General features: G+C 50.5%; 1 protein-coding gene across 2 annotated transcripts; it reads right to left on the reverse strand.

Moving 5' to 3' along the window:
- Window positions 1-543: 543 nt before the first annotated feature.
- On the reverse strand, window positions 544-19,760 carry CCDC17 (coiled-coil domain containing 17). Of its 2 annotated transcripts, none has more exons than XM_078622637.1 (15): window positions 19,612-19,760; window positions 17,297-17,435; window positions 16,004-16,165; window positions 14,409-14,477; window positions 13,749-13,854; window positions 12,706-12,892; window positions 11,747-11,845; window positions 11,158-11,306; window positions 10,506-10,634; window positions 9,475-9,653; window positions 6,307-6,392; window positions 5,221-5,421; window positions 3,216-3,459; window positions 2,375-2,485; window positions 544-746 (listed from the first exon to the last, which is right to left on the reverse strand). In XM_078622637.1, the coding sequence occupies exons 2-15, from the start codon at window positions 17,417-17,419 to the stop codon at window positions 591-593; spliced, it is 2,001 nt and encodes a 666-aa protein (XP_078478763.1). In that variant the 5' UTR covers window positions 17,420-17,435; window positions 19,612-19,760; the 3' UTR covers window positions 544-590. The 2 variants fall into 2 exon arrangements, with proteins under 2 accessions (XP_078478763.1, XP_078478771.1); XM_078622645.1 differs by lacking the exon at window positions 19,612-19,760 and adding an exon at window positions 17,886-19,581.
- Window positions 19,761-20,085: the final 325 nt, after the last annotated feature.

Below are 20,085 nucleotides of genomic sequence, written 5' to 3' on the forward strand. Positions count from 1 at the left end.
TCACACAGCCCCCACCTCTACCCCTCACCCAGCCCCCACCTCTACCCCTCACAGCCCCCACCTCTACCCCTCACACAGCCCCCACCTCTACCCCTAACCCAGCCCCCACCTCTACCCCTAACCCAGCCCCCACCTCTACCCCTCACAGCCCCCACCTCTACCCCTAACCCAGCCCCCACCTCTACCCCTCACAGCCCCCACCTCTACCCCTAACCCAGCCCCCACCTCTACCCCTCACAGCCCCCACCTCTACCCCTAACCCAGCCCCCACCTCTACCCCTCACAGCCCCCACCTCTACCCCTCACACAGCCCCCACCTCTACCCCTAACCCAGCCCCCACCTCTACCCCTCACCCAGCCCCCACCTCTACCCCTAACCCAGCCCCCACCTCTACCCCTCACAGCCCCCACCTCTACCCCTCACACAGCCCCCACCTCTACCCCTCACCCAGCCCCCACCTCTACCCCTCACAGCCCCCACCTCTACCCCTCACACAGCCCCCACCTCTACCCCTAACCCAGCCCCCACCTCTACCCCTAACCCAGCCCCCACCTCTCGCCCTACCGCGGCTCCACCACCGCCACTGCCCTCATAGTGATGACAGATTCCTCTGCTGCCCGAGGTCGCGTGGGGGAGGGGGGTCTGTGTGCAGCAGGGGGTGCGGGTGGAACGTGAAGTGCTGCGTCCCCTCGGACCCCCACGGCTTCTTCGGGGCCTCGGCCGCCGAGCGGCCCCCAGGCTCGTCCTAGGACAGAAACAACCGCGGATCATTTCTAGACGAGGGTCGTCATTTGCGGGGTTTGGTCCAGAAAAAAAACGTGATGAGCCACAATATCTTCTTGGTTCTTTCGGTAAAGTCACGTAGAATGGAAATAATAAAAATAAAACATGATAAAATAATTCTCAGACTCCACCTGAGGACGGCTGCTTGCGTTGTGGCCGAAACGTCGTGAGAATTATTTTATGTTAAATTTGTATTATTTTATTATTTCCATTCTACGTGACTTTACCGAAAGAACCAAGAAGATGAATCCCTGCAGTCACGAAAGCTTTAAATCGAAAGAGCCAAAATATGTTGTATTGTTAGATAACCAATCGTGGCTCTCCCATTTGTTTTTTGGGTTTCACCGCGCGTTGTTTGGCACGGCCTCCGACGTTTGGCTCCACGCGCCGAGAGTTTCTTCAGCAATGGGGTTATACCAACATTGTGCTGAACGACGTGCGGGTACAACCCGAAAATACATTCAGGCTGTTTGTCCACGAGCCCAGAGGAGATATTTCACATGCGGTTACCACCTGAGGTGGCATCACTTTAGCGGTTCCAATGTCTAAATGTGGACAATGACAGTGAATGATGGGATCTTACCAAGTCATTCACTCGTATTAGCCGTGTAAATCGGTACTATTAAAGTGTTGATACCTGAGGTGGTACAGACTTTTCCTCTGGCCGACGGACTACGATCCTCCACAGTCAGTGACCTCCAAGGGTTTCATCGATGCATTTAACCACATTTAAAATAAACATGCGTTTTCCGACAAAGGTGTAATGTGCACATGCATTAGTTGCATCTGTTCATATAGAACGCGTGTGGCCAAGTAACTCGTGAATATGAAAAAAAAAACGAACAAAACTTTTAACGTGAAGTGCTATTACTATTTAGGGACTTCTTACTTTTTTAAAATAGAAAAAGCAGAAGATGTCGTTATCAGAATGAGCTGTGGTATCCTAAATTTGATCTTCATGGAAATAATGTGGTTTTGTTAAGGAGGCATGGATGGGGTCCCCTACCCCTGAGTTTGTCCATTATTGAGGGCGACACGCCTTTTATGTAGACACATTGTATGTACCAGGGACTGGTAGTGGAAGAACTGTGTGTATGTGCGAGTACTATGGACTAGTGGGACTGTGTGTGAGTGGGGCGTGATAGTGTAGCGGTTAGTACCCTGCGCTACGAACCTGGCGACCCAAATTCGATTCTCGCTCATGGCGAACACCAGTGAGAATTATCTGAACTAGTCCTGGGCCTCCCCTAGGTCGACTTATCCTCAAATAAGTACTGGTGCTTTCGTGACTGCAGGGATTCATCTTCTTGGTTCTTTCGGTAATGTCACGTAGAATGGACATAATAAAATAATAAAAATAAAACATAATAAAATAATTCTCACGACGTTTCGGCCACAACGCAAGCAGCCGTCCTCAGGTGAATTATGTCGAGAAGACAGAGTCTGAATGCGTGAATATCAGGGGCTGGTAGTGATAGGACTGTGTGTATGTGTGTGTACCAGGGGCTGGTAGTAGTATAACTTTGTGTATCTGTGTATGTGTGTGTACCAGGGGCTGGTAGTGGTAGGACTGTGTGTATGTGTGTGTACCAGGGGCTGGTAGTGGTAGGATTGAGCGTTGCTGGGGTCCACCGGTGCCAGAGACTGCAGCTCAGCGTCGCGCGCATTCACGAGTCTCAGGAACACCTCTGCCCTGCCCAGCTACACGCGCTCACACACACACACAAATATCCCCCGTGTAGCCTTCGCAGACTGCACCAGGAACTCACTCTTTCATTGAAGGCTGAGTTAACCTAGGAGAGGTCCAATATCTGCTCAAGTATCACTCTCCACTGATGTTAGCCGCAGCCAGGAGTCAAACTTGTTCGAAGCATTGTGCGCCAACCGCTGTACCACCGCTCCCCAAACCCACGTTTATATCTCGACACACAACGCAGAAATGGCCCCGATGACATTAACTCACGTGCAGGAGCCAGACGGACTTACGGCATCGCAAGTCCGCGAGAGGGACAGCGATGGCATGGAGAGCCCTTCATCCAGCAGTGGATGGACAATGACGATCGATGATTGATGATGACTTAAACTAAACTCTTAACTAAACTCTATTTATTTTACCAGGTAAGGCCCACTTCGCTATTTAGCTCTTTTTCAGAAGCTACCAGTCCACAAATGAGAGCTCAACGCAGTGGCTTATCACGTGGAAATTTAAAGCAACCAAATACCCTAAACGATGTTTCTAGATGTGGAGGGGAAAAACTGGAGGACCCGAAGAAAAATCCACACCACCACAGGGAGAAAGAGAGAGGGAGACAATGCAAACTCCAAATACACAGCAGGCGTCAGGGTCGGAATCGAACCCTGCATACCAGGCAAGGGAGTTAACATCTCGCCACCGCGGCGCCCACGACAATGACGACACGTGGTGTCTCACCTGCGGCACGGCATTGACCTGACCCGGAGTGAGGCCCGGCCTCACGGGAGTCAGCCGCAGCGGCACCCTCCAGCGCCCACTCGTCAGGCGGTTGTGCCGGTCAAAGAGGTGCACGGGCGCCCATCCCCGCGACACCAACCTCGACCCGGCGGCCCCCGCGCCAGCTCCCCACGGCTGCTGCCCGCCCCCGGCCGAGGCCACCTGCAGCTCAAGCAGCAGCTGAGTGTGCGTGGACGGGGCCAATCTGACTCGGGTAAAGCGAGAGAACGGGACGACGCGGCCGGAGTTACTGCTGCTGCTGCCACCGCTCGATGTCACCGCGCTCGTCGGTGGTAGCAGCAGCAGCAGCAGCGTCAGGAGCACCAATGTCAACCATCGGCAACAGCAGCATCAGGAGCAGAATCATCAGCAGTAGCAGCATCGGCAGCATCGTCAGCAGTACCAGCAGTAGCAGCATCAGCAGCATCGGCAGCATTAGCAGTGTCAGCATCGTCGGCATCTCCCACATCAACAGCATCAGGAGCAGAATCATCATCAGCAATAGCAGCATCGGCAGCATCATCAGCAGTACCAGCAGTAGCAGCATCAGCAGCATCAGCAGCATCGGCAGCATTAGCAGTGTCAGCATCGTCGGCATCTCCCACATCAACAGCATCAGGAGCAGAATCATCATCAGCAATAGCAGCATCGGCAGCATCATCAGCAGTACCAGCAGTAGCAGCATCAGCAGCATCATCAGCAGTACCAGCAGTAGCAGCATCAGCAGCATCAGCAGCATCGGCAGCATTAGCAGTGTCAGCATCGTCGGCATCTCCCACATCAACAGCATCAGGAGCAGAATCATCATCAGCAATAGCAGCATCGGCAGCATCATCAGCAGTACCAGCATCAGCAGTAGCAGCATCAGCAGCATCGGCAGCATTAGCAGTGTCAGCATCGTCGGCATCTTCCACATCAACAGCATCAGGAGCAGAATCATCATCAGCAATAGCAGCATCGACAGCATCATCAGCAGTACCAACATCAGCAGTAGCAGCATCAGCAGCATCGGCAGCATTAGCAGTGTCAGCATCGTCGGCATCTCCCACATCAACAGCATCAGGAGCAGAATCATCATCAGCAATAGCAGCATCGGCAGCATCATCAGCAGTACCAGCAGTAGCAGCATCAGCAGCATCGGCAGCATTAGCAGTGTCAGCATCGTCGGCATCTCCCACATCAACAGCATCAGCAGGAGCCGACCTCAGGTGAAGACGGGTGCTTGCGTTGTGGCCAAAACGTCGTGAGAATTATTTTATTATGTTTTATTTTTATTATTTTATTATTTCCCTTCTACGTGACTTTACCGAAAGAACCAAGAAGATGGATCCCTGCAGTCACGAAAGCTTTAAATCAAAATCGTTTGTGTATTGTCGGGTGCCGCACGTCGGGTGCCGCACTAAAGGCCCCCATGGGTTGCCAGCGGCCCGCGGGCCTTGCAGTGAAGAACACTTAACTAGATCGTGAACTTCCGGATTTGAAGCTTTCGTGACTGCAAGGATTCATACTCTTAGGATTTTTGGGTAAAGTCACATAGGTAAAAAATAAAATTAAAAGTTAATAAAAGTAATAATGGAAATAAAATAAAATAATAAATCACGACGTTTCGGAGGCAACACAAGTCTCCGTCATCAGGTGGGACCGTCACAGCTAAAATTACCCCACTTGATGCAGTAAATTTAGCTGTGACGTTCCCACCTGATGACGGAGACTTGTGTTGCCTCCGAAACGTCGTGATTTATTATTTCATTTTATTTCCATTATTACTTTTATTAACCTTTAATTTTTACCTACGTGACTTTACTGAAAAAACCTAAGAGTATAGATCGTGAACCTACTTTAAAATATCATAAGGATGAAGGAATTTCAAAGAGTTATTATAGACATCATCCAGCAGTGGACAGACCACGGCTGACTAAAGGGATGAATGAATGACTGAGCGGGGGGGGGGGACGCGGAGGGACACCTGTGCACGGGTTGTCTGGTAGCAAGGGTGGCGGTGAGGCCGGCGCTGGGGCCGGGCCAGCCCAAGTGGCACGCGACGGGGGGCAGCGGTGACGGCACCCCCATCTCCTGGCCCTGGTGGTAGAGTCCGACCACCAGGCGAGCCGAGCGTGAGCCGGGGACCAGACCCGAGATGAAGTCGTAGAAGACGATGAAGCCAGAGCTGAGAGATCATCGGGATGCGGGGGGGGGGGGTAAGAGAGACAGTTAGGGAATAGCAGTCCATGTTCACATATTTTTGGTATTTTTCCACAATTTTATCTTGATTGTGCTGTCGGTGTCATGTCATGAGATAAATAATCCGTTAAAATCTCTCTGAGAGCAGGAGATAGTTCTAGAAACTTCCCAAGGGGGAGGGGCAGGAGTCCTGAAATTCCAAGCTTTCTGACGATGATCCTCGATTAACACAAATAAACATTTAATGGTAAATATCAACAAGATACCAATGTTCAGGGTCACATTTTGCTTGGTTTCGCCACTGAGCAGAGCAGTGCTATAACCTGTGTTAGAGAACGGTCCGTGGAACTGCGCATCACAGAGCCCTTGAAGTGACCTCTGATTCACACACGAGGGGGCAGCACTTTCCCACCCGCCCTGCTACAGTTCAACGTTTGTCGAGTGCCAGTCAAACCAATACCCCTACCTTTATATTCTCAGAGCTGAATTTAGACAAATGAAGTGTAGGAGCGAATTCTAATGTGATGGGTTTATTTGTGTGGTCATTGGTGACCGGAAGTGAGAGATGGAAGAAGACACAGGAAGAAGAGAAAGGAGATGAGAGAGTGAAGACGCAACACAATCACAATAAAAATATAATAATGTTTATACCGGAGGAAGCCGATGAACTATAAATCTCTTTTTCACAGATGTACAGTCGGGGTGGGTAAGAACGTTACATCAACAAACACTACGACAGAGAGGGAAAGAGAGAAACAGGAAGCGAGAAACACGAAGAGCCAGAAAACAGGAAGAGATATACGACACGAGAGATGGGCAATCACCTTCAGTTTGGTTTTAGGGTTCAAGGGTTCAAAGTTGGGAGACTCACGAGGGGTCGTATGGCGATGGTCCCATGGCCTCAGCGGGGTCGAGGAAATGGCGAGCGAGGGTCGGAGTTTGAGCTCTGATCCCATCCTGGCACAGGCAGCGGGGAGTGTGGGTGGAGAGGTGATGAGTCTCACTAAACCTCACAGTGAGACAGGCGAGTGTGGGTGGAGAGGTGATGAGTCTCACTAAACCTCACAGCGAGACAGGCGAGTGTGGGTGGAGAGGTGATGAGTCTCACTAAACCTCACAGCGAGACAGGCGAGTGTGGGTGGAGAGGGGACGAGTCTCACTAAACCTCACAGCGAGACAGGCGAGTGTGGGTGGAGAGGTGATGAGTCTCACTAAACCTCACAGCGAGACAGGCGAGTGTGGGTGGAGAGGTGATGAGTCTCACTAAACCTCACAGCGAGACAGGCGAGTGTGGGTGGAGAGGTGATGAGTCTCACTAAACCTCACAGTGAGACAGCCGAGTGTGGGTGGAGAGGTGATGAGTCTCACTAAACCTCACAGCGAGACAGGCGAGTGTGGGTGGAGAGGTGATGAGTCTCACTAAACCTCACAGTCAGACAGGCGAGTGTGGGTGGAGAGGTGATGAGTCTCACTAAACCTCACAGCGAGACAGGCGAGTGTGGGTGGAGAGGTGATGAGTCTCACTAAACCTCACAGCGAGACAGGCGAGTGTGGGTGGAGAGGTGATGAGTCTCACTAAACCTCACAGTGAGACAGGCGAGTGTGGGTGGAGAGGTGATGAGTCTCACTAAACCTCACAGCGAGACAGGCGAGTGTGGGTGGAGAGGTGATGAGTCTCACTAAACCTCACGGCGAGACAGGCGAGTGTGGGTGGAGAGGGGACGAGTCTCACTAAACCTCACAGCGAGACAGGCGAGTGTGGGTGGAGAGGTGATGAGTCTCACTAAACCTCACAGCGAGACAGGCGAGTGTGGGTGGAGAGGTGATGAGTCTCACTAAACCTCACAGCGAGACAGGCGAGTGTGGGTGGAGAGGTGATGAGTCTCACTAAACCTCACAGTGAGACAGCCGAGTGTGGGTGGAGAGGTGATGAGTCTCACTAAACCTCACAGCGAGACAGGCGAGTGTGGGTGGAGAGGTGATGAGTCTCACTAAACCTCACAGTCAGACAGGCGAGTGTGGGTGGAGAGGTGATGAGTCTCACTAAACCTCACAGCGAGACAGGCGAGTGTGGGTGGAGAGGTGATGAGTCTCACTAAACCTCACAGCGAGACAGGCGAGTGTGGGTGGAGAGGTGATGAGTCTCACTAAACCTCACAGTGAGACAGGCGAGTGTGGGTGGAGAGGTGATGAGTCTCACTAAACCGCACAGCGAGACAGGCGAGTGTGGGTGGAGAGGTGATGAGTCTCACTAAACCTCACAGCGAGACAGGCGAGTGTGGGTGGAGAGGTGATGAGTCTCACTAAACCTCACAGTGAGACAGGCGAGTGTGGGTGGAGAGGTGATGAGTCTCACTAAACCGCACAGCGAGACAGGCGAGTGTGGGTGGAGAGGTGATGAGTCTCACTAAACCTCACAGCGAGACAGGCGAGTGTGGGTGGAGAGGTGATGAGTCTCACTAAACCTCACAGTGAGACAGGCGAGTGTGGGTGGAGAGGGGACGAGTCTCACTAAACCTCACAGCGAGACAGGCGAGTGTGGGTGGAGAGGGGACGAGTCTCACTAAACCTCACAGCGAGACAGGCGAGTGTGGGTGGAGAGGTGATGAGTCTCACTAAACCTCACAGTGAGACAGGCGAGTGTGGGTGGAGAGGGGACGAGTCTCACTAAACCTCACAGCGAGACAGGCGAGTGTGGGTGGAGAGGGGACGAGTCTCACTAAACCTCACAGCGAGACAGGCGAGTGTGGGTGGAGAGGTGATGAGTCTCACTAAACCTCACAGCGAGACAGGCGAGTGTGGGTGGAGAGGTGATGAGTCTCACTAAACCTCACAGTGAGACAGGCGAGTGTGGGTGGAGAGGGGACGAGTCTCACTAAACCTCACAGCGAGACAGGCGAGTGTGGGTGGAGAGGTGATGAGTCTCACTAAACCTCACAGCAAGACAGGCGAGTGTGGGTGGAGAGGTGATGAGTCTCACTAAACCTCACAGTGAGACAGGCGAGTGTGGGTGGAGAGGTGATGAGTCTCACTAAACCTCACAGTGAGACAGGCGAGTGTGGGTGGAGAGGTGATGAGTCTCACTAAACCTCACAGCGAGACAAGCGAGTGTGGGTGGAGAGGGGACGAGTCTCACTAAACCTCACAGCGAGACAGGCGAGTGTGGGTGGAGAGGTGATGAGTCTCACTAAACCTCGCAGTGAGACAGGCGAGTGTGGGTGGAGAGGGGACGAGTCTCACTAAACCTCACAGCGAGACAGGCGAGTGTGGGTGGAGAGGTGATGAGTCTCACTAAACCTCACAGCGAGACAGGCGAGTGTGGGTGGAGAGGTGATGAGTCTCACTAAACCTCACAGCGAGACAGGCGAGTGTGGGTGGAGAGGTGATGAGTCTCACTAAACCTCACAGCGAGACAGGCGAGTGTGGGTGGAGAGGTGACGAGTCTCACTAAACCTCACAGCGAGACAGGCGAGTGTGGGTGGAGAGGTGATGAGTCTCACTAAACCTCACAGTGAGACAGGCGAGTGTGGGTGGAGAGGTGATGAGTCTCACTAAACCTCACAGTGAGACAGGCGAGTGTGGGTGGAGAGGTGATGAGTCTCACTAAACCTCACAGCGAGACAGGCGAATGTGGGTGGAGAGGTGATGAGTCTCACTAAACCTCACAGTGAGACAGGCGAGTGTGGGTGGAGAGGTGATGAGTCTCACTAAACCTCACAGTGAGACAGGCGAGTGTGGGTGGAGAGGGGACGAGTCTCACTAAACCTCACAGTGAGACAGGCGAGTGTGGATGGAGAGGTGACCAGTCTCACTAAACCTCACAGTGAGACAGACAAGTGTGGGTGGAGAGGGGACGAGTCCCACTAAACCTCACAGTGAGACAGGCGAGTGTGGGTGGTGAGGGGACATGTCTCACTAAACCTCACAGTGAGACAGGCGAGTGTGGGTGGAGAGGTGACACGTCTCGCAGTGAGACAGACTCAGGTGATTGTGTGTGCGAGTCTGTCTCCTGTTGAGACCTGCACACGCACACGCTCACATGTGGAAGTGGTGGAGTTAGCGGTGGCTGCGGCTGCTGATGTTGCATCAGTGACTGATTCCGAGCGCCTCCGCCCGACTGCTGCATCTGCTGTCTCAGCAGATCCATCTCGGCCTCCAGCTCCGCCATCTTCATCATGTGCTCCCGCTGCAGCAGCTGGAGCTCCTTGCTCAGCTCGTCTGTGATGGGACAAGCCGCATGCCGGGTCAACCCAAACCTCGAGGCAAAACCCAATCTCCTGGAGCCCAGATCCTCCTGGAGCCCAGTTTCAATTGAGACTGATTCTGAGACCTGGTCTCTTCGAAGCGAAGGAGGTGGTCATCGTGACTCTGGTGGATTTATCATGTCTGTCTGAGTAACTGAACTGCAAATTATTTTGTCAAGGCGCTCTTCCCCCTCCAACCTAGCTTAAATATACGCTGCCAAGCCTGGTGGTGTTCATTCAGACGCTGTCTTTCCAACAGACCTGTTCTTCACCTGAGGACGGCTGCTTGCGTTGTGGCCGAAACGTCGTGAGAATTATTTGATGATGTTTTATTTGTATTATTTTATTATTTCCCTTCTACGTGACTTTACCGAAAGAACCAAGAAGATGAATCCCTGCAGTCACGAAAGCTTTAGATCGAAATTGAACTGGCACCGTTGAGATTCTGGGTTCTATTCAGCATTGAGCCACCTGTGATTAAACTGGGATCTCAAGTGTCGTACGAGCCGACGGTCTCAAAGCAATCATCAATGACTGCAAATTCCAGCTTTAAGAACCAAATTCGTTCATTGGCCATGAGACGAAACACGTTCAGGACCACCTAGTGTGGATAAGGAGGAATTTAATGGAATTCAAAAATGGTTCTGTGATGTCACCTTCCACAGCCCGTTGTCTGATACAATGTGGGGTGCACCACTCATTGTGTTTATCCCATTGTCAAGAGTTCACAATGGGAATGTCTTGCTCTCGTGACGACGTGAAGCTGATAGTAGTACAAGAAGAGGAATACGGTCGGCGGTGGGGGTGAATTCAAGCGACATCGTACCATCGCTTCCGTGCCTCTTCCTGTCTCCCCGGATCTTGAGGCGGAAAATCTCATCCTCCAGGCGCTGGTTCTCCAACTCCACGGCCAAAAGTTCAGCGTCCAGGCTTCGTCTGAGGGCCTCTCCACGTTCTGCGAAAACCACAAAGCAGACCCTCCTGAACTCACAGGAGGTGGTTGGGAACGCAATCGCTCATGTCTAGGAAACGGAGTGTGCGCCAGTAGCCTCTGCCTTGGCTGCTGCTGATGACCGATGGTATGAAACATTGATGACGCTAAAACATGATAATGTTGTTGATGTCGTTATTACTAATGATAATTATGATGACGGCATTGATGAGAATGATGATGGTGTTGGGAAAATTATAATGTTGCTGATAATGATGATGCAACTGCTGATGAAGTTGATGCTTCTGCTAATAATGTTACTGATGATGATATATTTACGACTGTTGCTGAAATTGATGCATGATGTTGATAAGCATCATGCTGATAATGATGAAGACGATGACAATGTTCACCGACAATACTGAAGATGATTATGACGTTAATACAGAAGATGCCGCTTAGGATGTTGTTGATAATGTTGGCTATGATGACAACGATGATGATATTACTGTATTGATGTTGCCAATGATGATGCTGCTTCACCCACTGTGGCCCTTGTGTCGAGGCTTCTCCTGCCTTGGTGCCCGTGCAGGTCGAGGCTTCTCCAGGGCCTCCGCCTCTGCCTGCAGAGCCTGCATGTGGCCGAGGAGCACGGGGTCCCGTCCCCCGCTGTGCAGGTAATGCATACGCACAGCACTGCGGGCACACACGGGGACGCATGCGACACACGGGGAGGAGAGGGGATCCCACAATGGGGAGAGGGGAGACACGGAGTAAATAATAGAGACGCAAAGAGGAAAGGAGAGATGCGGGGATGAGAGAGGAGACAGGAAGGAGAGGAAAGAAATGGGGAGAAGGAAGACGAAGCTCGCGTTCACATGACAGTGGTTTTGTGGTCGTTCGTAAATGAGGCCTCGTGACAACAGATATAAGGTGCCGACTGTGCAAGAACTATTGGATCTAGCAGGAGGAAGGAAGCAATGGCGAAGTGCAGTGGAATCTACGGAATTGGTCATCGAATGTATCATGACCAACTTTAGAAGGTGTTTTCTAAACTTATAGAAAGATGACCTTATAAATCCAAGAAAGGCAGGAAATGACAAATACAAGACTGACGTCTTGACATTGTCTCTCACCTGATCTCTGCAGAAAGGCTTCCGCCTCCTAGGTAAGGAATAAACGGGGCCATGTTTTGATTGGACTGAGGTTCAGTCGTTCCTTCTGCAGGATTGGACCTGGATAGAGACGCAAAGAGAAATGTGTCCACGTGGATATGTACACACATAAATACAAGGATGCCCTGTTGATTAATATACCATAGACTATCAGCAAGTACCGTGATAGAGCACCTATTAAGTTTAACATCGTACACTCAGGGGTGGTGTGGTCAGAACCACATCCGGCCACCTTTTTTTACCTGCTGCTGTTGTTTACACATCACAAAAGATTCTCATTTAAGGCTGAGTCGACCTAGGGGAGGCTCAGGACAAGTTCTAATCATAAATGGCACTCAAGTTAGGCATGAATGGAAATTAAACTCAAGCAATAGAGCTCATGGTGCAGTGTCCATCATTACATGTGTGACACATACGTGCATGCACACAAGGACATGCACAGACATGCACATTCACTCACAAACACACACACAGACATAATTTAACATCCCATATACAGGGATCAAACCCGAGACTGCAGTGGTCAGTGATATTGAACCTAACACAAACATTATACAGCTGACACAACCATAATGAACGTGACCCGGCCATTATTAATCTGAGTTGGCCATTATGAATCTCACACGGCCATTATGGACCTGACATAACGATATGAACCTGACAAGGCCATTATGAATCTGACATAAACATTATGAACTCCGACTTAAAGCTTTCGTGACTGCAGAAATTCAAATTCTCTGGGTATTTCGGTAAAGTCACGTAGATAGGTTCAAAGAAACCTATCTACGTGACTTTACCGAAAGACCCAAAGAATATTATGAACTCCCTAAGAGAAAAAACACGCCCAGCCCCGATGGTTGGACCCAGGACCAGGATGCAGGGTAATCAGTGGGGTCACAGGTCACCAAGGTCCAACTCACGAGGCTTTGCCTTGCAGCTGCTGGAGCTGCTGAGTGAGGAGGCCCAGCGAGGCCTGGTTGCGCTGCTCCTGCTCGCGCAGTTCCCGGATAAGTCTCGACACGGAGTTGTCTTCTGCCACACCCTCTCCTCCTCCTCCACCTCCGCCTTGTTTTCGTGAAGACAGCTCCTCCATTTTCCTGCGTATGTCTGCGCATAAATCGCCGATTAAAAAAAACTTGCAAACACCATCACAAGCTTCTCTAATCCGTGGCCTTCTTGTCTGTGATGCGTAAAAACGATCATATATATTTTGTCCTTTTCTCCAATTTTATTGAGATTATGCTACGAACGTCATGCCATGAGACGAAGAGCCCAATTGGGATCACTCACAGAGGAATGCAACCCAATGTGTTAGAAAAGTGGATACCACAGAGCTACCTTCAAAATCCCTTCAAGTGAATTCTGGTCCAGGCAGTAGCGGGCAGAATTTTCCCACTCGTTCTGCCACTGATAGCAATGTTCGCCACATGACAATCAAACCAGTACGTCTAATTCTCAGAGCTAAACTTTTGTCAAGTGCAGAGCCTAGCTTTACGTGATGGGATTTTGTGCGGTCATCGGTGATCAAGCCGAGGCCATCGGACTCGCTACACTTGGGAACTTGGTTTATTATTTTGGTTCACGATGACCATGTGAGAGACGCCGAGCTAGAACGTGGCCTCAGCGATCACCTCTCACCTTCAATTTCGATTTAAAGCTTTCGTGACTGCAGGGATTCATCTTCTTGGTTCTTTCGGTAAAGTCACGGAGAATGGAAATAGTCAAATAATAAAAATAAAACATTATAAAATAATTCTCACGACGTTTCGGCCACAACGCAAGCAGCCGTCCTCAGGTGAATGATTCAGACTCTGTCTTCTCGACAGACCTGTTCTCCACCTGAGGACGGCTGCTTGCGTTGTGGCCGAAACGTCGTGATAATTATTTTATAATGTTTTATTTTTATTATTTTATTATTTCCATTCTACGTGACTTTACCGAAAGAACCAATTAGGCTTCTCACCTTCTCTCTGATGCTCCAGCTCAGAATTCCGGGCCTGGATTTCGGCGAGCTGCCTCCCATGAGCCTCTGCCAAGGTCCTCAGCTGCATATTTTTGGTGTTGATGTCCTGCCACCACAGAGTCAGGGTCAGGGTTAGAGTCAGGGTCTGGGTTAGAGTTAGAGTCAGTGTTAAAGTCATGGTCAGGGTTAGAGTTGGGATGAGAGTCAGCATCATGTTTAGAGTCAGTGTTACAGCCAGGGTCAGGGTTAGAGTCAGGGTCATGGTTAGAATCAGGGTCTGGGTTAGGGTTAGAGTCAGGGTTAGAGTCATGGTCAGGGTTAGAGTTTGGGTTAGAGTTATTAAATAATGTCAGGCAGAGCGTTAGATGTAGAGTTATGGTAAGGAAAAGGGTTTAGTTTCGAGTCAGAGTTACCTCTTAGGATTATGGTTAATGTTAACGTAAGGGGTTGGGTTAAAATGTATGGTTAAGCATATGGTTAGTGTTCATGTTTGGCTTCGAGTTAGTGTTGGGGTCAGGGCTTGTGTTAAACTTAGTGTTTGATTAAGGTTTAGGGTTAGGATCAGAATTTGGGAAAAAAGCTGCTTAAAGTTGGCAGGTCCAATTAAAGTCGTGTGTCTCCGACTCGGCCAACTGGAGCCGACTGATTTAAAGTACTCACTTCTTCATTGCCTCTCCAGGAGCGGTTGGTGGCAATGTTCGCCTCAATGGACGCACGCAGTTTGTGAAACTACAGGGCAGAGCGTGCAGCGACATCTCAGACAACAACCTTTAACCCCCAGTTAATCACCGCAGTGGCGCGATGTTAACTACATCGCCTGGTGTCAGAGCCGGCCCAGCCACTAAGCGACCCTTGCAATTGCAAAGGGCCCCGTGGCCAGCAGAGGGTCCCCTAGAGTCACTGCTAGCTAGTGGGTGAAAAAAATCATACATCAAAGGGGCCTCCAACCAAATTTTGCTTAGGGCCCCCAAAGGTCTAGGGCCGGTTCTGCCTGGTATACAGGAGGTCCAGGGTTCGATCACGACCCTGACGCCTGTATATGTGGAGTTTGCGTGTTCTACTCGTGGTCGTGTGGATTTTTATCCGGGTCCTCCGGTTTTTCCCTCCACATTTAGAAGCATGCATTTCGAGTATTTAGCTGCTATAAATGTACACACGATAAGCCACTTAGTTGAGCTATCATTACGACCAGGTCACCTCTGGAAAAGGGCTAGACAGCTAGTGGGTCTTACCTGGTAAAATAAAAATAGTTTAGTTTTAGTTTAGTCTGAACAAATCAACGCACAGCTAGAGACGCCACGACGAAACAGAACTCTGCACTGCATCAGCACTAGTATAAATTGGGCTGAAGTTAAACCAGCCTAGATTAGGCGGGGTATAATCTGGTCGATGCTGGGTTCATGCTCAGCTACTTCAGATCAGTGGATCCCAGCCTGTGCTCCGTAGACCCTGGTGGTCCACAGGACCGTGGAAAGTGGTCCACGAAACTGTTGCAGATGCAACACATTTTTTCAGGTTTATTACTAAAGCGACAAATTCGTTTTTAATTGTTATTTAATGAACATTTGGCAGCATTTTTAGAGGACTGCATTTTTTGTTTAATAGTTGATTCGTGCATGGTGGTCCGCAAAATAAGGTGATCGTTGACAGCGGATGGCGGGTCCAGAAAGGTTTGGAACGGCTGCCCCCAAACTATTTTGAGACTAAACTGATATAAGTTTCAAGCAGCTCACAAATAAATGGTTAAAAAAGCACTCGGGTTTTGTGTATTAGTCAAATTCAATCAGCATTTCCTGAAGAAGTGCATTGTGGTCCTCTTGTTTGAGGTCACCATGAAATTTGAGCAAACGAGACTAACTCACAGGCTGGTATACAGTACGTCTAAATCAGCTCAAGTCTCCCATAAATCACTTGACTTCTGTGTGGCCACCCCCACTCTGAATGCCTCCTCTGAAAACACACTCCGCTCCGTGCAGCTCACTGCTGCTCGCTCCTCATCTCTTCCCCCCTCTTCCCTCCTCTCATCATCACTGTCATCCCTGATATCTTGGCCTCGTCATTCCTTCTCCCCCTCCTCCCCTTCCCTTTCTACATGGTGCTCATTTTGGGGCATGCCCTCTTTGTCTGTCATGTGGACTTCCATCCCGGCATCCCGTCCCTTCCCCAGTCGTTACAAAGCTTGGGATATTGCCGGGTGGTGGAGGGAGACTGAACCGGTTTACAGCAGACTAGGCGAGGGGGGCAGGGGGCAGCACCTCTTGCGCGAGGTGGCCAAGGGCTTGTTCGTCTCCATCATCGTCCCCACTGCCCTCCCGTCTCAGGATGCCCCTCTCTCTCTCCAGGAGAAGCTTCTCCTCCATGTCTCGCCGTGTCCTCATCTCCTCGCGACGTTTCTTAAACGACATCAGCTGCGACGCCTGTTGCACACAGAGCAAGACGCGACCCACACGAGCAACATGACGTGGATTTCAATCGCTTACACATTCGACCGCATCTCAAGATTGCTGTACAGAACAGCGGAACATGGGCATCTCGGGGAAAGGAGACGTATTTATTTATAGAGAGAAAAAGGCCATCAGTCATAAAGCAGAGAGAGACAGAGAGAAAAAAGTCTTGAGACTGAACTTGAACAGGGGCAGGAAGCCAACCGCATGGATGGTTGGGAACAGGAAAATCCAGACTATTTGGGCAGCAGATGACAATGAAACGACCTGCCACTGAGTGGAGGTTGACTGGGGGCTGACATGATGTTTTGGTTACTGGAGTAGAGAGCGATTGGAGAGTAGGTTGAAATCAGCGGGTCGGCTGGGGTGGGTCTATGGATGATCTTGACGATAGTGAGAGGATTGTTGACATTGAAACGGGACTGGATGAAGGGGGATGGAAGTATTGTGGTGATGTGGTCTCGTTAACGGGTGCGATTGAGGAGTCGGGCAGTGGCAGTTTGATCATCTTGAGTTTGGAGGGACAAGGGAAGATCACAGGGCAGTCGCAGTAGTCGAGTTGAGATGTTATCAAGGCATAGATGAAGTTCCCATCAGTAACTGTGGAAGATGCGGCCCAGATGGAGGTGTGAGATCCTGAACATTTTGTGATGTGTGGCAAGAAAACGAGATGTCACGATCAATGACATCTCCCAGGTTTCGCACACTGTGCACCAGTGTGGTGTCAGAGTTCAGGAGGTGCCAGACTCAAACTGGTGTTTATCCCAAAAAGGAGTGCTTCAACTTTGGAGAAACTTATCTGTAGGAGGCTAGAGCCAATCTAAGGCTGCACCAGGGCAGGGTGCGTGAGAGCGGCAGCGAGATTGAATTCACGGAGTCGGTGACGGTGCAGATGTGGGCGTCATCTGCGTAGAAGCGATGGTCGACGATTCAAATTGATGAAGATTTTGCCTAGAAGCAAAATCATCTCTCTCACCAGGTGAGAGGGAGTGATGCTCCACTCTCTTCTAATCCCTCCTCTCTCTCTCTTGGCGATCTCACCAGGTGAGAGTGTTTCTACTCTCTCTTCTAATCCCTCCTCACTCTCTCTCTTGGCTCTCTCACCAGGTGAGAGGGAGTGTTGCTCCTCTCCCCGTGCACGTCTCCGATGCAGAACCTATCCCTGTGTTTGTTCTTCAGCTGCTGGGAGCGGAATCCCATCCCACATCGCTCACAGCGCCACGCCATCTCCAACACACAGGGCCTGCATACATCACCATCATCATTAACAGCATCAGCAACCACGAAACTTCATTATTATCAACATCAACAGCATCATAAGCAAAACAATTGTTATTAAGATTTTTTTTCGTACGAGTTGGTGTGTATGAGTTTGTGTACGGTACGAGTCGGTGTACGAGTCGGTATGTATGACTCGGTGTGTATGAGTCGGTGTGTATGAGTCGGTGTGTACGAGTTTGTGTACGAGTTGGTGTGTGTATACGAGTACAGTATACCAGTATGCATAGTGCGTACATTACGTGTATGAGTGTGACCTGTACAGCATTCGTCTATATGAGTACCGTTCTGTATATATCTTCATGAACACTACACAGTGTATACACACACGAGTCGGCGTATAAGAGGCAAGAGAGTGTACGTTTGTATTTTAGATGTAGGAGTGCAGTAGTGATGATGATAATGATGCACTCACAGAATCTGGCCTCAAGTCTCCTGGATTCCGCGTCCAACACTCAACGCCCGCTCGCCATGGCAACGGGCGCGTTGTTTGTTTACAGGTGAGTAACAGTGTGGGCAGGTGTGGGCAGGTGTGTGGGAGTGTGGGAGTGTGTGGTGTGTGTGGGTGTGTGTGGGTGTGTGGGAGTGTGTGGGAGTGTGTGTGTGGACGTGTGTGACCAGGTGTGTGGGAGTGTGTGTGGACGTGTGTGTGTACAGGTGTGTGGGAGTGTGTGGGCAGGTGTGTGGGAGTGTGTGTGTGTGGTGTGTGATAGTGTGTGTGCGTGTCAGTAGGTGTGTGTGTGTGAATAGGTGTGTGTGTGAACAAGTGTGTGGCAGTGTGTGTGAGCAGGTGTGTGTGTGGTGTGTGTGTGTACAGGTGTGTGTGAGTGTGTGTGGACGTGTGTGACCAGGTGTGTGGGAGTGTGTGTGGACGTGTGTGTGTACAGGTGTGTGGGAGTGTGTGGGCAGGTGTGTGGGAGTGTGTGTGTGTGGTGTGTGAGAGTGTGTGTGTGTGTCAGTAGGTGTGTGTGTGTGTGAACAGGTGTGTGTGAACAGGTGTGTGGCAGTGTGTGTGAGCAGGTGTGTGTGAGTGTGTGGTGTGTGGGAGTGTGTGTGGGCAGGTGTGTGGGAGTGTGGGCAGGTGTGTGGGAGTGTGTGTGTGTGTGGGGAGCGGTAGTGTAGTGGTTAGCGCGCTGCGCTACGAACCCGGCGACCCGAGTTTGATTCCCGCTCACGGCCAACCCCAGTGACGATTATCTAAACCGGTGTGTAAACATCGCCACTGGGGAGACAAAGGTGGTCGGGCGTGGTGCTTGCCACCCACCCCCTCGTGTACCGTTCCGGCCTTCATAGGCGCTCGCTAATAGCACTTGCCCCTACAATCTGTTAAGGCTATAGGGGGATCTTTGTGTGTGTGTGAGCAGGTGTGTGTGTGGGATTGTGTGTGTGTGTGGGATTGTGTGTGTGGGTGTGTGTGTGTGGGAGTGTGTGTGTGTGCGTGGGAGTGTGAGCGGGTGTGTGAGAGTCTGTTAAAGCTATACGTAGGATCTTTGTCTTCGTGTCAGTTTGTATGTCTCGGAGTGTTTGTGTGTGTAGGAGTGTTTGTGTGTGTAGGAGTGTTTGTGTGTGTAGGAGTGTGAGAGTTTGTGGGGAATGGTAGTGTAGTACTTAACGGGCTGCGCTACGAACCCGGCGACCCGAGTTCGATTCCCACTCATGGCCAACACCTGTGACAATTATCTGAACCGGTCCTGGGCCTCCCCGAGGTTGACTCAAATTAGTACCTGGTGCGATAAACATCGACACTGGGGAGACAAAAACGGCCAGGAGTTGTGTCACCCACCCACCCCCTCGTGTGCCGTTCGTCCTTCATAGGTGCTCGCTAACAGCGCCTTGCCCCAGGAGTCTGTGTAGTCTTTGCCGACAGGGCAAAAACACCAACCGCCAATGCAATTTAACCTTTGCGCAAAAGACTGATCATATAGTATTGCCACTATAATTCAGGTCACATTTTCAATTCGGCCAACGATAGAAAAGGCCCGCCCAGAACCAGTTCAGATAATCGTCACTGGTGTTGGCCGTGTGCAGGAACCGCAAAATCTGGAATTCCATCGACCAAAACACCACTACAAAAGTATATGCAGTTGAGGTATAAGGTCGCCCTTACAAAAAAATGTAGGTCCAAAGAAAGCAGATATCACCTTTAAAATTGTGAGCTTGAGAAAACCATCTCACGGTCCGAGAGGGTTCCGTGCAACGTACTGCGGGAAACGAGCAAAAGAAGATTCCTGGAGATGGTGGCCTCTTGAGACGTTAACGACCGCGGAAGACTCAAAGCAATAATTTGGTATAAAACATTTTAAAGTGTGTCAAAGCAGTCGCAAAACACTGCAAGGTACCCGCATGAACAGATCCGCAGTTAGGACTGCAAGCTAAAATAGAATTACTCCCTCTAGCAGTGGAGATTCTCAACGGCAAATTAGTCACATTCAGCCCGACGGCACAGAAACAAGAAATACTCAAATCACTGTGCCTAACACTATTGGGAGTGTATTCTTCCTTTGAGGAGCAAGTGTCCACCTCACAGCACACCGATCAACTCCCAATGTAAGATTCGGACAGCTTCCATCTTTACAGCGGGGGAAAGACAAGTGGCAGATGAAAGAGATGATTTC

The sequence above is a fragment of the Lampetra planeri genome, chromosome 3 (assembly GCF_965212315.1).
Source record: "Lampetra planeri chromosome 3, kcLamPlan1.2.h2, whole genome shotgun sequence".
Lineage (NCBI taxonomy): Eukaryota > Metazoa > Chordata > Hyperoartia > Petromyzontiformes > Petromyzontidae > Lampetra > Lampetra planeri.

Excerpts from the sequence above, each read along its gene's own strand:
- CCDC17 (XM_078622637.1), bottom strand. The coding sequence starts at position 17,419 with ATGGCGTGGCGCTGTGAGCGATGTGGGATGGGATTCCGCTCCCAGCAG. Across the intron at positions 16,166-17,296 it reads GCAACACTCCCTCTCACCTG|GCGTCGCAGCTGATGTCGTT; the intron begins GTGAGAGAGCCA and ends TGTGTGCAACAG. Across the intron at positions 747-2,374 it reads CCTACCACTACCAGCCCCTG|GACGAGCCTGGGGGCCGCTC; the intron begins GTACACACACAT and ends TTTCTGTCCTAG.